At 41.0% G+C, this 24972-nt stretch overlaps 1 protein-coding gene across 3 annotated transcripts in view; it reads right to left on the bottom strand.

Annotated features, from left to right (window-relative positions):
• The window catches only part of BAZ1A (bromodomain adjacent to zinc finger domain 1A), an 82143-nt gene that overhangs the window by 42211 nt on the left and 14960 nt on the right, over positions 1-24972 (bottom strand). For all 3 annotated transcript variants that reach the window (XM_040969629.1, XM_040969628.1, XM_040969627.1), the window contains exons 4-5: positions 10819-10962; positions 2864-2965 (exon numbers count right to left, since the gene is read on the bottom strand). In XM_040969629.1, coding sequence (XP_040825563.1) covers positions 2864-2965; positions 10819-10962 — 246 coding nt within the window. The remainder of the gene's footprint in view (positions 1-2863; positions 2966-10818; positions 10963-24972) is intronic.

Raw genomic sequence — 24972 nt, 5'->3', positions numbered from 1 at the left:
TGCTCCACTTCCCAGTTAATGCACCTGGGAAAACTTCTGAGTGAAGAAATAATACAGAATTTTTTTAATGTAGTGATTCCCTCTTCCCATCCTCTAATGTGTAATTCTTTGGCTGGAATGTAGATAACCTGAGAAGGAGGACTCTGGCTCACTGCTCCATTTCAGTACCATGCAAAATCTATCAAAGAAAAGGTGATTCATCTGCTGACTGATGAATAAATACCCAGTCCCAGAGGACTGCACTATCCTAGCTAGTGGCTTCTAGTCACACTCTGTAAAAATCAGCTCATCCTTCCTTGCCACATTGCAAGTTCCCAACCGCCACAAGTGGCGATCAGCTATCATGCTGGACAGTACAAACATAATGTTTCTGTTACCACAGCAAGTTTTACTTAGCAGTGAGTTATTCTAACATATAAGTGTTATTTTTTAGAGGTATTACTATTAATTTATTAAAACAATGGGATTATTTTAAGATTTATTTATTCGTATGTGGAAGTTAGAGTTATAGAGAAAGAGGGAGATCCAGAGAGACAGACACAGAGAGTTTTTCCATCTGCTGATTCACTACGCAAATGGCTGCAAAGATTAGGACCGGGCAAGCCCTGGTGTTTGTTTCTAAAATATTTTATTTATTTATTTGGAAAGGCAGATTTACAAAGAGAAGAGACAGATGGAAATATCTTCCATCCGCTGGTTCACTCTCCAAGTGGCAGCAACAACCAGAGCTGAGCCAATCCAAAGCCAAGAGACAGGAGCATCTTTCAGGTCTCAAACACAGGAACAAGGTCCCAATGCATTTGGCAATCTTCTACTGCTTTCCCAGGCCACAAGCAGAGAGCTGGATGGGAAGTGGAGCACATGGGCCATGAATCAGCACCCGTATGGGATCTCAGTGGATGCAAGGCGAGGATTTAGCCATTAGTGCTGAGACATAAAGAATCCTAAGGGGCCAATATCGTGGTACAGCAAGTGAGGCCACCAGCTACAGTGCGAGAATCTTACATGGGTGTTAGTTTTGAGTTCCAGCTGCTCTACTTTCAGTCCAGTTAATGTACCTGTTTAGGCAGCAGATGCTGGCCTGCAGTTCAGTACCCACATGGGAGATTTGAATGAAACCCCAGTTTGGCCTAGGGTTAGGGTTATAGCCACTGGGGAGTGGACAAGTAGATTAAGGAACACCCTGTCTCTTCCTGTTTACTTTTAATTCTGCCTTTCAAATACTAATAAAATTTAAGTAGAAAAACAAAGAAACATTCAACAGAACTTTTCATTATGAAAGTAATGTATGGGGCCTGGCACAACAACTTAGTGGCTAAGTCCTCTCCTTGCATGGACTGGGATGCCATACAGGTGCCAGTTTGTGTCCTAGCTGCTCCACTTCCCATCCAGCTCCCTGCTTGTGGCCTGGGAAAGCAGAAGATGGCCCAAAGCCTTGGGACCCCACACCCTATGTGGGATACCTTGCAGGCAGCTCCAGGCTGGCTCCTAGTTTCAAATCAGCTCAGCTTTTGGCCATGTGGCCAGTTGGAGAGAAGATTGTTCTGTCTCCTCTCCTCTCTATATATTTATTTGCCTTTCCAATAAAAATAAATAAATCCTGAGCTGGATAACATTTGGGTGCTAGGCAGAAAAAAAAAATCTTCAAAAAAATGTATCCTGAATTGAAAGTAAAAATTGAGAATAAGGAAAACAATTGTAGTCTCAATTTCCATGTTATTCATTAGACCATAAATTCAACAAGTATCAATAATCCATAAACATTAACTTGGGAATACAATAAAATGTAGAATTTTCTAGAGATTTTAAATCAATGATATTCCCTACTTAAAACCAACCATTCAACTACCTAAGACACCACAAACTTCAATACAGATATAGAAAAACATCTCAGAATTAAGATATATTATCCTTTTTCTTTGAATACATGAGTACATATGGGACAAAAGAAAGTAAGTAGAGCCCGACGCGGTGGATAAGGTCCTCGCCTTGCACGCCCAGGATCCCATATGGGCGCCGGTTCTATCCCGGTGGCCCCGCTTCCCTTCCAGCTCCCTGCCTGTGGCCCAGGAAAGCAGTCGAGGATGGCCCAAAGCTTTGGGACCCTGCACCCGCGTAGGAGACCCAGGGGAGGCTCCTGGCTTCGGATCGGCATAGCACCAGCCGTTGTGCTCACTTGGGGAGTGAATCATCGGACAGAAGATCTTCCTCTCTGTCTCTCCTCTCTGTATATCTGCCTTTCCAATAAAAAAATAATAAAAATAAATCTTTAAAAAAAAAAAAAAGAAAGTAAGTAAACGTTATCTTACAACAAAGTAAATGCAGGATTGGCTATTTCCTTGCAGAGTTAAAAGGTGGCTTAAAGATGTCAACTTACTTTCAGAAATTAAACAAAGCGGTTTTCCCAGAACATCTAGGTAAATTGTAGTCAGTTTCTTTATATGCCAACCACTCACTATTTCTCTCTCCTCTAGATAAGTGGAAAAATTCTCAAAAAGGAGAATTTAAAAATTTTCACTTTTGAATATTCTTAAGAACAGCAACAGACGGATAAATAAACTGCCAAAAAGGTGACATACTGAAAGCACCATCAAATTCTTCAGCATTCAAAACTGAGTTATGCCATAACCATCATTTCATGAGCTACATCCTTTTTAATTCTCTAGACAGAAGACTGTTTGGGTTTATTTACTAGCCTGAACAAGGGCCTCAATATGATCATTTCAACAGCTGATGACCATACACCACTACTTTAAACAAGGGATGCAATTCTTACTACTATTCACTTGCTCTACATCAAACCACATTAATCTACATTAAATATTGTCCTTTAAATTGACATAATTATGATACTGGGTTATACCTGATTTGCGCTGCCTTAACAATAGTAGATTCGTATAATTCCTTTTTAGTGGGTTGCACCTTATACTTCAATAATAAAGGATCAATTGCACCTTTTTTTTTCCTAAAAAGAGACAAGACATGAAACAGTTAATAACGTGGGACCAGATTATAAACAGAAATATAAGTTTCTTAAAAGATACTATTAAAAAATCTTGTGTATTTTTAATTTAACTGGAATTTTATAAGTTACTGCTATAATACTCCCACACAGTTATCCAGATAATATACAGCATACTTTTATTTTACGTAGGTATTTTAAATACTCATTCAGTAAATTTTCCCTGGCTGAAGAAAGTAACCAGATATGACTCATCAGAATACACAGTTTAAGTTGATAGATTTAATTAAATAACAACAAAAAAAGGTTCCTGCATCTTGCTTTGAAATTTCCTTCTTGGAAAAGAAAGGCGGCGTGGCCTAGCAACTAAAGTCCTCGCCTTGAATGCGCCAGGATCCCATATGGGTGCTGGTTCTAATCCCAGCAGCTCCACTCCCCATCCAGCTCCCTGCTTGTGGGAAAACAGTTAAGGGCGGCCCAAAGCCTTGGGATCCTGCACCTGTGTAGGAGACCTGGAGGAAGTTCCTGGCTCCTGGCTTCTGATTGGCACAGCACTGGCCGTGGCGGCCACTTGGGGAGTGAATCATGGGATGGAAGATCTTCCTCTCTGTCTCTCCTCCTCTTTGTATATCTCTGACTTTGCAATAAAAAAAACAAATCTTAAAAAAAATTTCCTTCTTGGGCCCGGCGCGGTGGCGCAAGTGGTTAAGTCCTCGCCTTGCACGCCCGGGATCCCATATGGGCGCCGGTTCTAATCCCGGCAGCCCCGCTTCCCTTCCAGCTCCCTGCCTGTGGCCTGGGAAGGCAGTTGAGGACGGCCCAAGGCTTTGGGACCCTGCACCCGCGTGGGAGACCCGGAAGAGGCTCCTGGCTTCGGATCGGCATAGTATCGGCCCGTTGCGGCTCACTTGGGGAGTGAATCGTCGGATGGAGGATCTTCCTCTCTGTCTCTCCTCTCTGTATATCCGCCTTTCCAATAAAAAAATAATAAAAATAAATCTTTAAAAAAAAAAAAAAAAAAAAAAAATTTCCTTCTTCATAGCTATTTAATTGCAAATAAAAGTGGAGCTAATGAAGTTTTCTAATTGCCAAAGAGGCTTCACATCCCCACCAACTTGTCACCTTTTCTTCCCTTGAGGGTATATTCATTCATTCATAGTTACAAACATACAAAGTATGGATACTACAGGCAAATGTTATCCATACAACAGGAAAGTATCAAAGCAACAGAAAGGATGGAAAAAATAATGAATGCAATGGGATAGGTGATAAGTGCAATGAAGAGACTGTTGAGTGGGACAGCCACTCTTTTATATGGTCTCAGAAACTGCCCTGATAGGTCTTCCAAGAAGTAGATACTGAGACAGAGATTGGGGGCAGGGAGAGAACAGTTCATTAGAAAATTTTCAGGAAATGAGTTTAAAAAGTGAAAAGAACATGTGAAGGTCAAAGGCCCCAAAGTAAAAACACACACACAGGACTTGTGTGAGCAGAATGAGCGGGGGGGAGGGGATTTGGTCTGAGCAGCAGCACATCATTACGGCCTTTGCACTGCAGTGATGCACCAGATGATCCAAATAATAGGATAATGACAGTGTAACTTATTCTGCCGCAGAAACTCTGATTGCTTGGACTATACAGCATGAAAGCAGAAACTGGTTAAAAAACTGCTGAGAATCTAAGGACATACCACCCTGAATGTGTCTGATCTTAGAAGTCATACACAAAGGCTGGCTTTATGGTATGGTGGGTAAATAGGCCTCCTGTGGCGCTGACATGCCTTATGGGTGCCAGTGTGAGTCCTGGTGCTCCATTTCTGTCCCAGCTCCCTGCTAATACACCTGTGGAAACAGCGGAAGATCTCCCGAGTCCTGGGCCTGTTATCCACATGGGATACCTAGATAAAGCTCCTGGCTTTGGCTTGGTCCAGCCATGGCTGTTGTGACCATCTGAGGAGTGAAACAGTCATCAGGAGTAACTCTTAACTTTCAAATAAATAAATAGTTCCTTTAAAAAAAATAGCCAGGGCAAGCACAGTGGTGAGTAGAGTAATCCTCTGCAGCCCTAGCATTCCATATGGGTGCTGGCTCAAGTTCTAGCTGCTCCATTTACTGATTCAACTCCCTGTGAATATGGCAGAAGATGGACCAAAGCCTTAGGGTTCTGCACCTATGTGGGAGACCTGAAAAAAGCTCTTGCTTCCAGCTTCAGACCAGCCGGGCTCTGGTTGATACAGCCATTTGGGAAATGATTTGAAGATCTGTCTCTCACCCCTTCTCTTTGTAATGTTGACTTTCAAATGAAATAAATAAATCTCAGAGTAAGAGATATCCATGTCACTCATCCAGCTATCTGGGACTGATGCCCAGTTCTGACTCTGGGCTCAAGTTTCCTGATAATAGAGAGTCTGGAGGCATCTGACCAGACAGCTGCATCCACTGGTATGTACACTGGCTAGTGCAACCTACAGACAAAACCTGACCCTGAAATGGCTGGTGCATATGAGTCAAGATAGGGTTACCCCAGGTGAAGTTTATTGAGGAACTCCCCAACTAGACCACTGAATTAAAATCTCAGTTACAGGGAAAATCACTAGATACGTAGTCTGACCTTGGAATGCCATGTATTGGGACCAGGCCTCTTGAGTTACTAATGCCTGCTCAATGGACAGCACACCCAGATGCATACAGAGGATATGATAATAGCAGAACAGGTTAGACAGTTTTCCTGGCCAAACTGAAGTAGAGTTGGTCAGCCAACAGATCTTGGAGATTTTCTCAGCCCTTGCACATGAAGCTAACAGTGTCTCATAAATATCAGGACCGTTCAAATGACACCTCAGAACATTCTTCCCCACACTGGGGTCTCTACAGGTGCTAATGTAGTGTGACAACAGCAAAGTGGAAGAGCAGTCTCCCTTATCTTCCCACTGTGCAGACACAGGAGGAAAAAAAAAAACACTGAAATATTTATCCCACCCACTTTCCACTACACCTGGCCCTCCACATTCCTAATCAGAGACCCACACAGGCACACATTTCTCTCAACTATGTATAATATTAAATATAAAGTTAAATTTTTTAAAAATGAGGAAAATATATACTGAACATCTATAGATGCTTTTTCTTGCATTCGCTAAATATTACAACATGTGGCCTATTTACATAATACCTATCTTGAATTGGGTATTATAAGTGATCTAGAGATGATTTAAGTACAGTAGGATATAGCTAGGCTAAAGGCAAATACCATATCATTTTACATAAGCAACTTTAGCATCTGCAGATTCTGACTGCTAGGGGGAATGAGGTGGGGTATGGATTTCTAGAATGAGTCGCCCCTGGATGTTGAGGTACTACTGTACTTATTCACAACATTTTAAAAAATTTTACAAATGTATGCTTCATTATGCTTACGTAAGCACTGAAATATGTCAAGCTTAATCCTACTTTTATTTATTGTAATGAAAATCATTTTGTTGCTATCTTATGGACATGTAAACATACTAAAGTAAGAACTTTACATTTTTCTAGATACAACAAAAATGAGAAAACAACAAAAGCAAAAAGTCCCTATAATTTTCCATGTAGAGGTTTGTTCTAAGGAAAATTACCAAGTGATGGTCTCTACAACTATTCTGCTGTGACAATCCATTAAGTGAGTTGAGCTTCAAGCTCAGATGGTTACTCGTAATGACTTTGTTAAGATTGACTTACCATGTTAGCCTTATTCCCACACATTAAAATTTTCTTTTTCTCTTTTTATTTTTAAAAAAGATTTAAATTTGCTTACAATGCATAAATAATTCTAAATTTAAGATATACAATGGCCAGGACTTGGCAAAGCTGAAGCCTTTCAAGTAAACAAAATAATAAATAATTTTTAAAAAAGCAGTTTAGTATAAAGTAGCTTTAAAATATAAACCATTTTTAGGGACAGGCATTTGATTCCATGGTTAAGATGCTGCTGCATTACCAGAGTGCGTGGCTGAAGTTACTTCAGACATAGCTTCCTGCAAATGCACACTCCGGGAATGTAGCAGCTTTAAAGATTAAGGGCTTGGGTCTCTTTCACTCAGGGGACATCCAGATGGAGTGTAGGTTCCTGCCTTTGGCCTGGTGCAGCCCTGGCAGTTCAGCTCAAATAAAATGAAAATAAACAGATTGAAAAATATATATGAACTATATATTTTTTTCCAGCTGCACTAAGTAAATTCTCATTTACTGGGTCACTTTCCAAAAAACTACTAAAAGCTGGGGAAAAAAAAAACACTACCGAAGCTGGGAGCTAGAATACAATCCACGCCTCCTCAAGTAGTTGGCACAAACCTAACTGCTGGAGGAATCACACTGTCCCTGGGGCCTGCACTGCTAGGACGATGGAGCCAGAAATCAAATTCCTGCACTCCAATGGTCGAAGTAGGCATCTTATCCACTAGGCTAAAAATTCACTCCCCAGTACCTACAACTGTGTTACATAATGCAACATAAAAAAATAAGAATAATAAAGGAACATGCAGTTTGAAAAAAAAAAAAAAGAGGAGGGAGGATGTAGAAAAAGAAAGAGCAAGTGACAAGAAGACAGATTTCACGTGCTCATTCTCTCCCAAAATGCCTGGCAGGCTGAAGCCTGGAGCTGAGAACCCGGTCTTGGTGTCCCTGCTGGAGCGATCACTGCTGCCTCTCAGGGTGCACTTGAGCAGGAACCCGCAATGGAAACAGCACTAGACCTTAACCCAGGTGTCCCAAACAACAGTTTAACTGGGGCAATAAACACCCATGGATAAAGCTGCCTAAAAAGATTTACTCATTTGAAAAGAAGAATGACAAAGGGAGAGGGAGAATAACATAAAGCTATATTCCATCTGCTGGGTCACTACCCAATTGCCCACAACAGCCAGGGCTGGCTCAGGCCTAGGCAAGAAGCCAGAAATCCATCTAGGTCTCCCACACAGGTGACAGGAACCCCAGTAGGATGTATGCTTTCACTTGTACTTCTCTGTGTGTGTGTGTGTGTACATTCCTCTGATTAAAAATGAATTTGACGGGCCCGGCGCGGTGGCGCAAGTGGTTAAAGGTCCTCGCCTTGCACGCCCGGGATCCCATATGGGCGCCGGTTCTAATCCCGGCACCCCCGCTTCCCTTCCAGCTCCCTGCCTGTGGCCTGGGAAAGCAGCAGAGGACAGCCCAAAGCTTTGGGAACCTGCACCCCCGTGGGAGACCCGGAAGAGGCTCCTGGCTTCGGACCGGCATAGTATCGGCCCGTTGCGCTCACTTGGGGAGTGAATCATCGGACGGAAGATCTTCCTCTCTGTCTCTCCTCTCTGTATATCCGCCTTTCCAATGAAAAAATAATAAAAATAAATCTTTAAAAAAAAAAAAAATGAATTTGACTTAAAGGTTACAATGTTTGACAAAATCCAACAGGGATTACTGACAGAACTGTTGAAGAATATATACTAACATAATACCAATGACTTTGCATCCCAAACCCTGTATTTACTTAGATAAAACACATGATACAGCAGTTTATTTTGCTGTTTATTAGTTATAATAATAGGAAAAAAATCAGACTACCAACAGATATGATACAGGATCATGTCATATTCCATTGATTCACTTAAGTTAATAAAAGTCAAGGGCCCGGCAGCACGGCCTAGCGGTTAACATCCTTCCCTTGAATGTGCCGGGATCCCATATGGGTGCTGGTTCTAATCCCAGCAACTCCACTTCCCATCCAGCTCCCTGCTTGTGGCCTGGGAGAACAGTCAAGGACGGCCCAAAGCCTTGGGACCCTGCACCTGTGTGGAAGACCTGGAAGAGGAGGTTCCTGGCTCCTGGCCTCAGATTGGCTCAGCACCAGCAGTTGAGGTCACTTGGGGAGTGAATCATGGGATGGAAGCTCTTCCTCTCTGTCCCTCCTCCTCTCTGTATATCTGACTTTGCAATAAAAATAAAAAATATTTTTAAAAAATAAAAAAATAAAATTTAAAAGTAATTTATTCTGTCAGGCAAAGTACTAATTTGATGATCTTGTGTGAAGTCAATTAACCTTCTAAGTGTTAGGTTCTTCCATGCTGAATAATAATAATAATATTCTTCACACAAACAGCAGTTGGCCAAGTGCCTGGTCATAATCAACTCCAAATGCTGTTTCTTGCTACCTAGAATAGCTTACATCACACAGAATGAAAACCTGAATTACAGGTTCTTCAAGACAGAACTTGGCATTTTTCAAGAGCAAAGTAACTAGAGAGGTAGTCAAGAGTTTGAGATGCATAAAGGAGAGCAAATGAAGAGATTAAAGAAGGCTCCAGAAAGCAGAGATGTGTGAAAGCAGAGGAGTGAGTATACACTCCTCTGATTAAAAATGAACTCAACTTAAACGTTACAATGTTTGACAAAATCCAACAGGGATTACTGACAGAGATGACTGTTGAAAGCAGAGATGAATGCTGAGGCCAGACAGGTAAAAGGATTTTTCATCACATGCAGTCTAAATTGAGCCTGCAGATTACAATATACCAGACCCGGAGCTGTAATGTGGAGGGTAAAGACACTGCCGGTGGTGTCAGTATTCCATATGGGCACTAGTCCTAGTCTTGGCTGCTCTACATTTGATCCAGGTCTGTGTTAATGTGCCAGGGAAAGCAGTGGAAGATGCTCCATCCGCTTGGGTTCCTGCACCCATATGAGAGGCTCAGAAAAAGCTCATGGCTTCAAACTAATCCAGCTTTGGTTGTTGAAGCCATTTGGGGAGAGAACCAGTAAATGGAAGATTCCTTTCTATTTCACTCTCTGTATATTCTGCTTTTCAAATAAATAAATATTCAAAAATTTACAAGATACCTATTTAAATATACTGACTTTTCTCGAATAGCACATAAAGGTTCTCTGATTGACCAAATTTTACTGGCTAGAATTTCTTTTAATGGCTAGAATTACCTTCTTTCTTTCTTATCTCTCTCCTTCCTTCCTTCCTTCCTTCCTTTTTTTTAAAGCCTTATTTTTATTGGAAAGGCAGATAGAGGAGAGACAGAGAGGAATATCTTCCATGTGTTGACTCACTCCCAAGTGGTTGCAATGGCCAGAGCTGTGCCAATCTGAAGCCTGAGCCTGGAGCCTCTCCTAGGTCTCCCACACAGGTGCAGGACCCCAAGGCATTGGGCTGTCCTCGACTGCTTTCCCAGGCCACAAGCAGGGAGCTGGATGAGAAGCGGGGCCACCAGAACTAGAAACAGTGCCCATATGGGGTCCCAGTGTATGCAAGGTGAGGACTTTAGCCGCTAGGCTACCACGCTGGGCCCAAAAATTTCTTCACCATGTGTACCATAAAGCAAATAAGTGTTAGTATGTTACAAGTACAGAATTGGGGCCATTCGTATCCCACCTGCTCTACTTCCAATCCAGTTTCCTACTTATAGCCTGCTAAAGTAGCAGAGGTTGGCCCAAGTACTTGGCCCCTGCACCCATGTAGCAGACTAGCAAGAAGTTCCTGGTTCCCAGCTTTGGATCAGCTCAGTTCTTGGCCATTGTGGCCATTTGGGGAGTGAACCAGCAGACAAAAATCCTCTCTCTCCTTTCATTTTTAAATAAATCTTAAAAAATTGTGCAGAATGATTTCTTTCCATATAAGCAAAAATGGAAAGTATAACTGTATGAAGGTTAAATTAAATTGCACTTAAGCACCTGATTATCTATGCAAGTTTCAATTTGAAATTCTACCATCAGTTGTTGAGCCAGATTATTTAGATGGGTGGTATAGGAAAGAACAAAGGTTGGAATAAAGAAAAACATCATTTCAATACAATACAATTAGCCGATCTGAAAACTCAAACATTAACAAAACTCATTTACCTGTTTTGAAAAGAACAGCTTTGTGATTCGGAATCATCACTATCGCTGATGACAATGGTATCTCCATCCACAACGGCAACATGGCCATTGGCAAAACCATTCTGATGTGACGGAGGGAGGACTTCCACAATTCTACACTGTAACCTGAAATAAAATTATATAGTTTAACGTAAATATCACTTGATATTTTGCAACCAATGTTTCAGAAAATCTGGTTCATTTGGGCAGTAAAACTTGCTTTGTAAAGACAAACAATTTACTCAAACAGAAAACCTAAAACATCCTATTTAAGCACAGACCCAGACATAATTTAAAACAATTTTAAGATCAGTTTATCAATTTACTATTTAGGATTCCTAGCAATTACATGGTTTATTAAATACTTTCTGTTACTTCCGAATTCACTTCTTTATTTTTATTGGTCCATCAGTTGTAATATTGGATTTTCATTAATATAAATTTCACGGCCCATCAATGGCTAAATCCTTGGCTTGTAAGCACGGGCTTCCCATATGGGCACCAGTTCATGTCCTGGTTGTTCCACTTCCCATCAAGCTCCCTGCTTATGACGTGGGAAAGCAGGCAAGCACTGCCCAAAGCCTTGGGACCCTGCATCCACATGGAAGGCCTGGAAGCTCCCGGATCCTGGTTTAGGATGAGCTCAGCTCCGGCAGCTGCAGCCACTTAGGGAGTGAACCAGTGGATGCAAGATCTTTCTCTCTCTGTAAATCTGCCTTTCCAATAAAAACAAAAGAAGTGATATAAATGTCATAGCCATAAATTGTCCTCTTAGTCCAGGTTTTGCAATGATGTTTTCATTTCCAGTAATCTTTAAATATTCTCTAGTTTCCCTTGTAATTTCTTCTTATCTATTGGATGTTTCGAAGTATGTTGTTACATCTGTTTGTTATTTTGATTCTTCATTTTGTAGTCAGAGAAGATACTTTGTGTGATATTTCTAATGGTTGATTTTAGGTGTCCAACTGACTGGATTATGAAATACTGAAATAGGGTCAGCATTTGGTGTAGTGCATTAAGCTTTTGCCTCTGATACCAGATTCTCATGGGCCACAGAACAGAGGTCCTGGTGCTCCATCTCCTATCTTACTCTCTACTAAAACACCTGGGAGAGCAGCCAGAAGATGGTTCAAATGCTCATGTCCCTGCATCCACCTGGGAGACCTGGGAGAGACCCTTGGCTTTGGCCTGGTCCATCTGTGGCTACTGCAGCCACGTGGGGATACAGAAAATGTAGGATCACTCTCTGTGGGTAAGTTGGTTTTTCAAATTAAAAAATACTCAGATGACAAAGTCATTATTTGGGGAGGTTTGTGTTTTTTGAAGGAGATTGGTTTGAGTCAGCTGAATGAGTGGGAGTAATGCACCCTCAATGTGGGTGGGCACCATCCAATCAGCTAGAGACCCAAAAGGAACAAAAAAGGAAGAACACAGGATGAAACTGTTCTCTCCTCTGGAGCTGGGACACCTTGCTTCTGCCCTTATACTTCCTAACTCCAGAGTTTTTGCTTTTTTTTTTTTAATGAATTTTTTTTTAAAGATTTATTTTTTTTATTGGAAAGGCGGATATACAGAGAGGAGAGAGAGAGGAAGATCTTCTGTCCGATGATTCACTCCCCAAGTGGCTGCAACGGCCAGAGCTGAGCCAATCCGAAGCCAGGAGCCTATTCCGGGTCTCCCAAAGCTTTGGGCCGTTCTCGACTGCTTTTCCCAGGCCACAGGCAGGGAGCTGGATGGGAAGCAGGGCTGCCGGGATTAGAACTGGTGCCCATATGGGATCTCAGGCATGCAAACTAGCACCTTAACCACTATGCCATCGTGCCAGGCCCTAATGAATTATTTTTATTTGAAATATTTACAGAGAGAAAATCTTCCATTCACTGGTTTACTTTCCAAGTGGCTGCAACAACTAGAGCTGATCTGATCTTATGTGAGGAGCCAGGAGCCTCTTCCATGTCTCCCACGTGGGTACAAGGGCCCCGAGGATTTGAGTCATATTCCGCTGTTTTCCTAGGCCATAAAGAAAGAGCTAGATCAGAAGTGGAGAAGCTAAAATGTGAACTGGTGCCCATATGGGATGCTGGCACCACAGGATGGAGGATTAGCCTACTGAGCTATGGCGCCAATCCCCATAACTCCAGATTACACAGCTGTTCTTACCCCATTGTGTTCTCAGGCACAAGTTTCAGTATAGTTTCAGTATGAGAATTAAGTCACTGACTTCTCTGGCTCTGAGACCTATGGTTTTGAACTAAACCATACTACCCTCTTCCCTGGTTCTTCAGGTGCAGATGCTTATTCTGGAACTTTTTAGTCACCACAGTTGTGGGAATAAGCCCTTAAAAGCTTCTTCATGGAGTCAGCATGATGGTTCAAATTAGCTAATCCTCTACTTGTAAGCACCAGCATCCTGCCAGTTCACATCCTGTCTGCTCTACTTCCCATCCAGTTCCCTGCTTATAGGCTGGGAAAACATTGGAGGATGGCCTAAGTCTTTGTGATCCTGCACTCATGTGGCAGGCCCAGAAGAGGCTTTTGGCTTCAGACAGGCTGAACTCTGGTTGATGTGGTCATCTGGGGAGTGTATCAGCTGATGCAAGAAATTTCTCTCTGTCTCTCCTTCACTCTATAAATATGCCTTTCAAATAAATATTAAAAAGAAAAAAATTCCTTCAATGTCAGTCTCAGCAATTACTTATTTATGTTCACTTTGGTTTGGGGAGAGAGAGGGAGAGAGGGATTTCTTTCATCGGCTAGCTCACTTCACAAGTGTCGGCAGTAACCTAGTCTGAGACAGAATCAACTCTGCAGGTCTCACAAGTGATTGCCTGGGAACCAAGAACTTGGCCGTCAAATGCTGCCCAAGTGTGCAGCAGCAGGAATGGAGATCCAAAGTAGAGCAGCTGGGACTTGAACCAGGCATCTGCAACTGAATGCAGGTGTAACCAAGCAGCAACTCAACCACTGTGTTCAGTACCCACCCCAACAATTACTTCTTACCTAAAATTAACTGTTAAATAACCAACGATGAGCATTTTTTATTATTTTAAATTGGACCTTATAGTTTCCCAATGTATAAAGTACTTTAAGTTACAGAATTTTCCTGATTATAACCTTTTAATGATTTTTAATTGACAAACTGTGCATATTTATGGAGAACTGAGTGCTATTTCCAAACATGTTCAATCAGGTATACCTATATATACCCTCAAATATTTAATATTTCTTTATAGTTAAAGCATTAAATTCTTCTAATTTCTGGATGACAGTTTAAAAATTCTTTCTGTAATTTATGTCGCAATTTCTAAAATCTCTTGAGACTCTCCTATTCATTAACTCCATAATCTGTATTCTGTGTTCCCTTACTCTTTTTTTTTATTGTTTGAAAGGCAGAGTGACAGAGATAAAACTACCATCCACTGGCTTTCTCCCTAAATGACCACAATGGCTAGGATCGGGCAGGGCTAAAGTCAGAAACCAGGAGTTTCATCCATTCTCCTACAAGGGAGCAGGGGCCCAAGCACTTGGGCCATCTCCCACTGGTTTTAGAGCTAAATTGGAAGCACAGCAGCTAGGGCTTGAACTGGTGCCCTCATGAGATGCAGTTACTGCAAACAGCAGCTTAGCCTAGACCACAACAGTGGACCCAAATTTCCAGACTTTATGGGCTGTGATTATGGCCTCATTTATTACAACTAAAATCTTCCTTTATCTCATTCCTTCTGTATTATTTTTTTTTAAGTGTCACTTGATTTTCTCCAAACACCCTCTTGTTGCTTTTTTTCCTTCTTGGTTTGTAACCATGAGTCTAGTACAAATTCAAGATTAGATATTACTACTATGGTTGAGGTAATCTCTACTGTTCTCCAAACAGATTTTCAAAACTTTTTCCTCCTTCTTCATGCTCTACCCCCAGCTCTTTAGTACTAGAAAATAAGAAATTTCGACGCAGGACCCTTCAGCTGTTCAACACCAAATGCCATATTCTTCGTAACTGTTCATATTTATGTCACGGTATTTCTCTTCCGCCCCTTGTCTTCCCTTCTTAGCCTGTCCCACCCTGTTTCTCCTGCCGTGCACCTTCAGTTTTCCTCTCCCAAGATGCAATGTCCTACATCCCGAAGCTTGCAGTCATCTCACCATCTCCAGCTTTTTACAGGCTTCAAGGACAGATGCCTTGTCCCTGAGACTCCAAGTCACCTAACCCAGCACAGCTAAGGCCAAACAACCTGAGATAAGAATGAGCCAACGTCTTAGGCAGTTCCTCAGAGAACAATAGAATACACTCATAATCACAAGGAAAAGACAAAATCAAAACCAACCATGGTGACATCATTTTGCACTCACTAGGACGGCTATTTTTCTTTTTTAAAACACAGAAATTATCAAATGTTGCTAAGATGTAGAAATATTGGACCTCAATACACAGCTGGTAAACTATGAGACAGTTCAGAATTTCTAAGAAAATTAAGCAGGTTTATTGTATCACCCAGTAATTCTACTAGGTATATATTCAGAAGAAATGAAAACTGGAACTGAAATAGGTTATTTGAACAACCTGGCACAATGGCATTAACAACTAAAAAGTGTAATCAACCAAAGTGCCCATCAACAGATGAATGGATTAACAAAATACAATAAATACATAATGAAATATTCAGATCCACAGGGAATGAAATTCTGACATAATATGGACTTTTCTAAAAGCCTGTGGGATTAACGAATTCTTACTTTGGTGCGAAAATATTTTGAAATGCAACCATTAATTTTTTCAGCCTCTATATTAATGAACTCTGGAAACGGTGTGTTCAGTGAAATAAATCACAAAAGGATAAATGACCTCATTTATGTGAAGCAGATAAAATATGCAAATTCATGACCACAAAAAAGTAGGATAAAGGTTACCAGGAGCAGAGAGACCAGTAGAGTTGGGAGTTGTTGCTTAATAGGTACAAGGTTTCTGTTTGGGATGATGAAAAAGTTTTGGAAATGGAGGTAATAGTTACAACAATGAAACCACTAAGTGCCACTGAATCATACATTTTCAATGATTAAAATGCAAATATTTTTATTTCAATCACAATCAAAAAGTTTTTGTTTTTGTAAAATTGACAAAAAGCTCAATCACCAATCCTACATTCGTAGGAAAAAAAAAAATATATATATATACAAGGGTGATTTTCACCCCCCTTACTGGTAGAAATAAACCAGTATTTCTAAACAGGAACAACCAGAGGAAGTTGCCTATTAGGTAACTATATAGTCTGCTGATAAAATAATTGGACAATTTATGACACAAGCTATACAAAAATGAAAGGAATCGAATGGATCCATTTTTTAAAAGCCTAGATATCACATTCAGGGATGATAATACTACTGAGGAGGTGACAAAGCAAGCTTTCCAGGCATCTATGACAAAGTTGAAGGTGTATTATGGCAGAGTACAAGTGTGTGGCCCTGAGTGGCGAGAGTAGCAGCGGGCGATGAGGCAAGTGAGTCCACCCTGCGCTAAGTTACGAGTGGTATGGGGCCTAACGTGATCTGACATCCCTTCAGACAGAGCAATCTACACAGTAAAGTCCACAGAGCTATAGTAATTTAAAGGTCATTTTACCCTAACTAATTAAAGAAATGTAATTCCCTGACAGGAATCAGGAAGAAAGAAACCAATACAGAAGAGAGGTATCACCTAGAATGCAGCAAATTGTATTAAATAAATAACAGTAGTAATTACCAACGCTACTTATTAACCTGCACCACACTCAAACACACGTAGCATTCTTTGCCAGTTTAATCAAGATTAAGCCTCTTGTTGTTACTTAAGCAAACAACCCAAGAAATCAAGGCTATAACATCATCTAAGATTTCCAAAGACAATCCAGTCTGTCTTTCAAATCCATTTGCTATCTTATCTTCATTCTAGGGAGTACAAAGATCATCAGGATATAAACAAAGTTACAGAATCATGAGCTAAAACACATTTAAAGGATCTTTAAGTGTACAGAACCTTGTGGTGGTATAGTAGGCTAATCGCCATAAACCCATATGGGTGCCAGTTCATGGCCGCAACAGCCAAAACTGAGCTAATCTGAAGCCAGGAACCTGGAGCCTCTTCTGGGTTTCCCACAGAGGTGCAGGCTCTGAAGGCCTTGGGCCATCCTCAACTGCTTTCCCAGGCCACAGTCAGGAAGCTGGATGGGAAGCAGGGCCCTAAGATTAGAAAGGTCACCCACATGGGATCCCAGCATGTGCAAGGTGCTGGGAGTAACTCTGTAACTCTTCGGGAAACAGTAAAAGTAATATACTTCAACCATCCGGGAAAAGTATCTACCAATGCAGGAGTCCTGATGGCCTCATCAGGAATGAATCAATACTATGGAAAATCTCTTTTTCTTCTTCATCTGTAACTCCCATTTCCAAATAATAAATAAATAACTTTTAAAAGTTATTCCTTTTTCTAAAAACATGAATATACATGAGAATGGCTAACAGAAGTAGGTCAGCTTGTTAGTCTCACAGAGATACAGAGTGGTCCTGCTACTTAGTAGAAGAAAAGCCAGAGTTGTCTTGGGAGACCAAGAGGAAACTCCTGGCTCCTTGCTTCGGACTGGCTCAGCTCCAGCCATTGTGGCCATTTGCAGAGTGAACCAGAAGGAGGAAGACCAACCTTTCTGACTCTCCTTCTCTCTGTAAAATCTCTTTCCAATAAAAATAAGTCTTGAAAAAAAAAAAAAGTTGTGTGAAATTCCAAAATATGTAAAACATATTTTTATCCCAGCTTATTTTCATCTTAACTATAAGTATATCAAAAAGCTATCCTGGGCGTCACGATACTGTAGCGGTTAAGGTTAAGGTCCTCACCTTTAACGGGCCAGGATCCCAAATGGGTGCCTGTTCTAATCCTGGTGGCCCCACTTTCCATCCAGCTCCCTGCCTGTGGCCTGGGAAAGCAGTCAAGGACGGCTCAAGACTTTGGGACCCTGTACTCGTGTGGGAGACCCAGAGGAGGCTCCCAAAATATGCTAAGTGATTAACTGAAAAGCAATGAAGATAGATACAAACCTACCTTTGAAGAAACTAAAATAGAAACATCCACCATTTCTAATTGTCAAATATAGCAAATCATAAATGCAGGACTAAGTTATCTGGTATTTCAATACGTTTTATTCTATTCAAATGCTAATGATATCAACTAATAACCAAATTAGTCTTTTTGTGTCCTCTAAATGTATTTGCCTTATTTAGTCCTGTTACCAGTTTATTACTTCGCTATCCGTGTTCTTAAAACTCCACCCGCTGGGCCCAGCGCCGTGGCCTAGCGGTTAAAATCCTCACCTTGAACGCGCCAGGATCCATATCGGCGCTGCTTCTAATCCCAGCAGCTCCTCTTCCCTTCCAGCTCCCTGCTTGTGACCTGGCAAAGCAGTCGAGGACGGCCCAAAGCTTTGGGACCCTGTACCCGTGTGGGAGACCTGGAAGAGGTTCCCGATTCCTGGCTTCGGATCAGCGCAGCACCGGCCATTGCGGTCACTTGGGGAGTGAATTATTGGACAGAAGACCTTCCTCTCTGTCTCTCCTCCTCTCTGTATATCTGACTTTGTCATAAAAATAAATAAATCTTTAAAAAAAAAACTCCACCCCTCTACAAATACCAGGGTCCTCAAAAATTTCATGGTCCTGGCTAACGTCGCCCAGTTGAAGAAGGCCCAAAGCCTTGGGACTCTGCACCCATGTGGGAGACCTGGAGAAAGTTCCTGGCTCTTGGCTTCAGATCGGCATAGCACCGGCCGTTGCAGCCACTTGGGGAGTGAATCATCAGATGGAAGGTAGATCTTCCTCTCTGTCAATCCTCCTCTCTATGTATCTGACTTTGCAATAAAAATAAATCCTTTTTCTAAATTAATTTTAAAAAGTTTCATGGAAAATGTTGTTGTCTTACAATTCTATTTTTCTGCAATCTCTATGAAGTACCCTCACAGAGGAAGTCTGAAAACAGTATACTAAGTATGCCGTTTACCCCATCTGATAATCCTGTTTAATCTATCACAATAATTTACAAAAAAGATAGTCAATTGGATATCTTGTTTCCAGATTCTATCCCATCGAGTTTTATGTTCTTTATAGTAGTGGTACATATGTGTGATTGTCTTTGGATCTGTATTTGGCTTTCATACATTAGGATGCAAGTCCTAAGTACTTGTTATAGTCTCTCCATGTCTTCACTAGTACCTAGTTCACAATACTCACTAAAACAACTACATAAAATTTGTTTTGTGTATACTCTCAAGTGCTAGATCAGAAAATTCCTTTCAAAATTAAAAAAAAAAAGCGAAAAGCAACAGCATTTTTCATCTCTGGAAATGGGGTTAAAAGAAAACTAACAAATCAGCAAAAACCCTTGCTTTCTCTAGGATTGCAGTCACCTCTTCTTGCCACTAGGTAGCATTCTTTCACATGTTGGCAAAACATCTGGGAATGAAGAAAGGTTAAACATTTCAGAGTACCCAAGTAAAATAACTAAGACAACCATGATAAGCATGCTGGTTGCAGAATTTGAGTAGTGGTGCTGACATCATGGTGGAGGAAGACTGAGCCTTCACCTGTGGCACTGGTACCCTATATAGGTGCTGGTTTGTGTTCCAGCTGCATCACTTCCAATCCAGTTCCTTGTTTATGTATGGCCTGGGGAAGTGACTAAAGATGGCCCAGGTCCCGGGTTCCCCGCACCCATGTGGGAGACTCAGAGGAAGCTCCTAGACTTCTGTCTTCAGATAGGCTTAGCTCCAGTCATTGTGGTTGTTTGGGAAGTGAACCAGTGGACAGAAACCTCTCTGTCTCTCCTCTATAACTCTGTCTTTGAAATAAAAATAAAAATAAATTTAAATTAAAAAAATTCAAATAGCAGGGTAACCTGTTCATCACATATTTCCTCCTTCTGATCAACAAATAGAAAAAGAAAACTCACTCAGCAAGCAATATGATTTGCACCATGGCTAGAGGAAACAAAAACTCAACTACATTTAGAAATTATAAAAATACTCAAGTAAAGTGAAAAGTAAAGGAGTTTAATAAACCTATCAGTCATCACCTGGTATTACATTGGTAAGTTATCCTTCAGTATCATTTGCATGATCATCTACTCCTCTCCAACAGAAGCATGGTGGTTCTGCCAGTGCCTGCAAGCTTCTCCACCCCTCAAGACTTTGGGCAAGTTGGAACTAACTAACCTCTGTGTATAGGTTCCTAATTGTGAAGTAAATTCCTGTGAAAGATTTTATAACATGGGAATTAAATTTTAAAAGTACATGTAAAAGGCCTGGAGTGATAGCATAGCGGCTAAAGTCCTCACCTTGAACGCACCGGGATCCCATATGGGTGCCAGTTCTAATCCTGGCGGCCCCGCTTCCCATCGAGCTCCCTGCCTGTGGCCTGGGAAAGCAGTCGAGGACGGCCCAACGCTTTGGGAACCTGCGCCTGCCTGGGAGACCCGGAAGAGCTCCTAGCTCCTGGCTTGGTATTGGCTCAGCTGTTATGGCCGCTTGGGGAGTGAACCATGGGATGGAAGACCTTCCTCTCTGTCTCTCTTCCTCTCTGTATATCTGACTTTGTAATAAAAATAAATAAATCTTTAAAAAAAAGAAGCACATGTAAAAAGCTTAATAGTGCCTACACACAGCTAATTCTCAAAAGTGTGCTGGTATTATCATAATTGCTTAAACTGCTAAAATAAAACAACAAACTCTCAACAACAGTGAGTTAAAAAAAATAGTGACTGGCTAGAAAAAAGTCAACAGAGCTGGCACACTTCACTTGTCTTCTTTGACTACTTTAGGAAGAATTTAACATTCCCAGGGTGTTTTAGGTGTCAGGTGTTTTGCTAACAAATATTAACCACTGTCGCAGATTGTTGCAATTATTGAACTGAATCATACCTCTGATCTCAGCTCATTTTGCTTCTGGATTAAGTTACATGACTTACAGCAAACACTGGCAAACATGTAGCACAGTGAAGTTTCTATTGTGCTTATAAACTGGGAATCCATCTACCACAGTGGCCAGCCTGAAAACCATAGGGTCGTACGGAATGGCCTCTGAGATCCAAGATGTGCAAAGCCATCCAGTATTCTAAGACCTAGACAGACACACTAGTCCCACCTAAGTCAGTCCAAACCATAAGAAGAGAATATCGTGGCCAACTACAGAGTTGCAAAAATATTTGCTCAGACTACAAACCCTTAGAATGGTTTGCTTCAAGGCAAAAACTAACCAGTACAACTGCCAGTTTTACAGCACAGGAAAGAGTATTCATGAAACTAGCACGTTAGTTTGGTTCCAGAGTTCTTTGCACTGCACTGATATTGCATTCCCTATGTTGAGGTTCTAGATAAAAGCAGCAATCTTTCTGGTGATTTTACTTTATTACTGCAATTTAACTCTTTCTTTTGTAGTAAGACTTAACACACCATGGTCCATCAATACACAGCCAACAAGGATTCTAAAATTTGACTATTCAATTTACAATGATAATCCAAGAGTCAATTAATATGCAAATCTCAGTGTCTGATTTTATATATAGCAAACCCAATAATATAATCTAAAGATTATTACACTGACTTAAAATTCGAAAGAACAGCTATTCCAGACAGCTTATTTAAAAAAAAAAACACCAAAATTTATAGCCAATATTAGAGTAATCAAGAGTTAAAAACAAGACAACAGTTATTGGATGTTGTTTAGATCATTCCTTGTTTTCTAGCTAGCAATTTTGACCTTAAAAAGGTCAAAAATGTGAGATGGCCAAATAAAAACCGCCTTACTTGACATTTGTTGCTAAATATTCTAGGCTATCTTTTACCCTAAATAAGGTACCTGCATTCTGGAATCCTTTTTATTTGTCTATATTTTTCTGTTTCTTCAAATTTCTAACTAATCCCTTTTTAAAAAATCTACCTAATTACTTCTACTTGCACTGTTACTGGTATCTAAGCATGCATATATTTAACTCAAAATTGTTGCTAAGTTCATCTTATGTTCTAAATACACTTAATATTTCCCTTTCAAATAAAAATAAATAGAACTTTAAAAAACATGTATAAGTCAATTTTACCACAGTTAGTATCTTATCATTTACTACTTGTAAGACTGAAGTTCCAGGACTTCACTGTAATACCTATCTCTATGGTAGTGCAAGGGTAAAGAGATGAACAAACACTTGTGGAGCAACCATCAAAAAGTTATTAATTCTTTAGATTTCTGCTTCCTCATTTATCAATGCACACAGTAAATTCCAATTTCCTACTTACTGATACAATGTATACACATAACACTAAGAGACCTGACTTCCAAGTTCAGTGTTTTTTTTTATAAGAGCACCTGTTCCTCTTTCGGTTCTGTAGGCTCAGAGGAAGCAACAGAGCACAGAGGACCTGGCAGGCTAAGCCTGTAGTTATCCAGCTTCCTGCTAATGTGCAACCTATGCGGGGGTGGGGGGGAGTGTCCAACAGGTGATGAATTAAGTGCTTGGGTCCATGCCACTCATGTGGCCTCCAGCTTCAGCCTGGCCCCGTCCCAGCTGTTGTAGGTATTTAGAAAGTGAATCACCAGGTGGAACATCTGTTTCTCTTGTCTGTTTCTGACTGCTTTTCAAATAAACAAAACATAAGCAAAGAAATCAAGTCATATTTCAAGCAATATCAAATTAATTTTCAGTAGGAAATTAATCAGAAAAATATTAACATCTATATGAACCACTTGAATCAAATCCATCATTATCCTCTAAAAAATGTTACTATGTTCTACTTACATAAAAATTCAAAATGTGTACAACATATATATATACACACACACATTCCCAAATCATACTTATTTTTTAAAGTTAGTTATTTGAAAGGCAGAACTATAGAAAGACAGACAGATTGATCAGTCGATCTTCCATCCTTGGTTTACTTCCTAAATGGCCTCAATGGCTGATCTGGGCCAGGCCAAAGCCAGGCACCAAAATTCCATCCAGGCCTTTCAAGTGCATACAGGAATCCAGATTTCAGCCATCTGCTCTTTTCCCAGGGGCATTAGAGAGGAGCTGCACTGGAAGCAGGGTAGCCAGGACTCAAAAGTGGTGCTCAGATGCGATACTGGCATTGTGGATGGCAGCTTAAACCTGCTGCATCACCACACTTGTAGCAGTCGATCAAAAAGCTGAAAATATCTAGCATTTAATTAGTATCTATTACAAACAGATTGATGTCAAGTCAAAGGAAAAATGAGGAGGGGTAAAGATGCTGCTTGGGACACTGCATCCCGAGTTCGGGTCCTTGCTGCATTCCTGATTCCAGCTTCCGTGAACACACACCCTGCGAGTGATGATAATGGCTCAAGCACTTGGGAGCTTGACACTCAGGACTTCAGGCTCCAGGCTATGGTGGCATGTGAGCAATGAACAAGTGGACAGAATTTCTCTCTGTCTCTCTGCCTTTCAAATACAAAGAAAATCCTTTTTTTTTTTTAAATATAAAACAGTAAAATGAGCCAAAAACTGGTACAAGCACATTAAACAGTGAGATGTCATCAGGTCTAGCAAAGGTGAAAAAAAAAAAAAATCAAATGTTCAGTGTTAGTGTGGATGTCAAAACCACAGGGAACATGGAAGCTCCTGAATGACTTTTACTCCGAAGTTTACCTTTGGGAAGTCTCTCGATTATATGAACATGAACATGCACTGAACATGAGCATCTTTATCCTAGGAAAGTGTAACCATGGTCAGTTTTTAGAAAGAAGCAAGTAGTTAGTATTCTCCAGCAGTCAATAGCACTTTCCATACTAAGCCAATTGAATCCTTAACTGTGTAACTGTATTAGAGAAAGACTTTCATAGATTGCTTTCAAACAAAAACATTCAGGAAGTTATATTTAAGGAGGAGAGAATGGGGAAGCTTTATATATGATCAGAGATTAAGAAAGGGTGAATATTGGGCTGTCATTGTAGCACAGTAGGTTAAGCTGTTGCCTACAACCCTGGCATCACATGTGGATTTCAGTTACAGTCCTGTGCATTTTAAAGTGTTTTCTGCTTTTTTAATCAGAGAGGCAGATTAGCAGAGAGACAGAAAGATCTTCCATCCACTGGTTCATTCCCCAACTGGCTGCAATGACCGGAGCTGAGGGTTGATTGGGTTTAGCCACAGCATCAGCTGGCAGAAGCTGACACTGGGGCCTAGTTCTGTCAAGTCAAACCACAGAACTACCTGGAGAGTGCATAATCCGGGAGTGGGAGAGGCCTGGGAGGGAAATAGTGGGCTCCTCACTCTTGGGTTACCACTTCTATGGGAGGGCATAAAACTAGGACAGCGGCTGGGGTTGAATGGGGTGTGGGACAGACTGGACTACTGCTACACATACTGGCAAACCAGGGTAGGGGGCGGGCCTGAAGGGGGTTATTGCGGGTCACTCCAACTAGGCTGCAGCTCCCACTGGTTTATGCGAGGGCCAAGTATATACTGGGCAGAACCAGGCTGGACTGCAACACCCATTGGTTCCAGTGGAAGTCGGGAGTAAAAACAGAACCAACCCAACAACTGCAACCACCAGCTGATCAGGGCGATGGACTGAGCCGGGCCTGTACTTGTTAGCACATACAAGAATCTGGTTTGAGCACACCTCAGACAGTTTCTTTGGAGATCTCCCCAATCAAAATGCTGGACTCAGAACCCCAACCAAGAAAAGAGAGAAGACAGAGCAGGTCAACCAACCATCTCAGCTATGATGGACTATGTCAATCAATGGATTCTTCAAGGACCTCATAGTGCTTAGAGTGGCAAGATTGACAGTGATTCATAACTGTTGAAATATCAAAACCACTTGGGCAAGAACCTCAGAGCATACCCTATATCCAGGACCTGGGGAGGATGGGAAATTGGGTGGGCCTTCTCCCTTAATACCCCCCTTTGAAACATGAAGGAAACAATATGGAAAAAATAATAGTCTTACCCACTTTCCTGTAGCCCTTGAACATTTTTACCCTAATTAACTATGTAAAGATTGTCAAAATATAAAAAATAAATTAAATTAAAAATATTACATACAAAAAAAGATTTTATTTTTATTGGAAAGTCAGATATACAGAGAGGAGGAGAGACAGAGA

This window comes from Ochotona curzoniae, unplaced genomic scaffold (assembly GCF_017591425.1).
Source record: "Ochotona curzoniae isolate NIBS_2020 unplaced genomic scaffold, NIBS_Ocur_1.0 scaffold_4701, whole genome shotgun sequence".
Classification (NCBI taxonomy): Eukaryota; Metazoa; Chordata; class Mammalia; order Lagomorpha; family Ochotonidae; genus Ochotona; species Ochotona curzoniae.
This window is presented reverse-complemented; position numbering and strand designations above follow the sequence as displayed.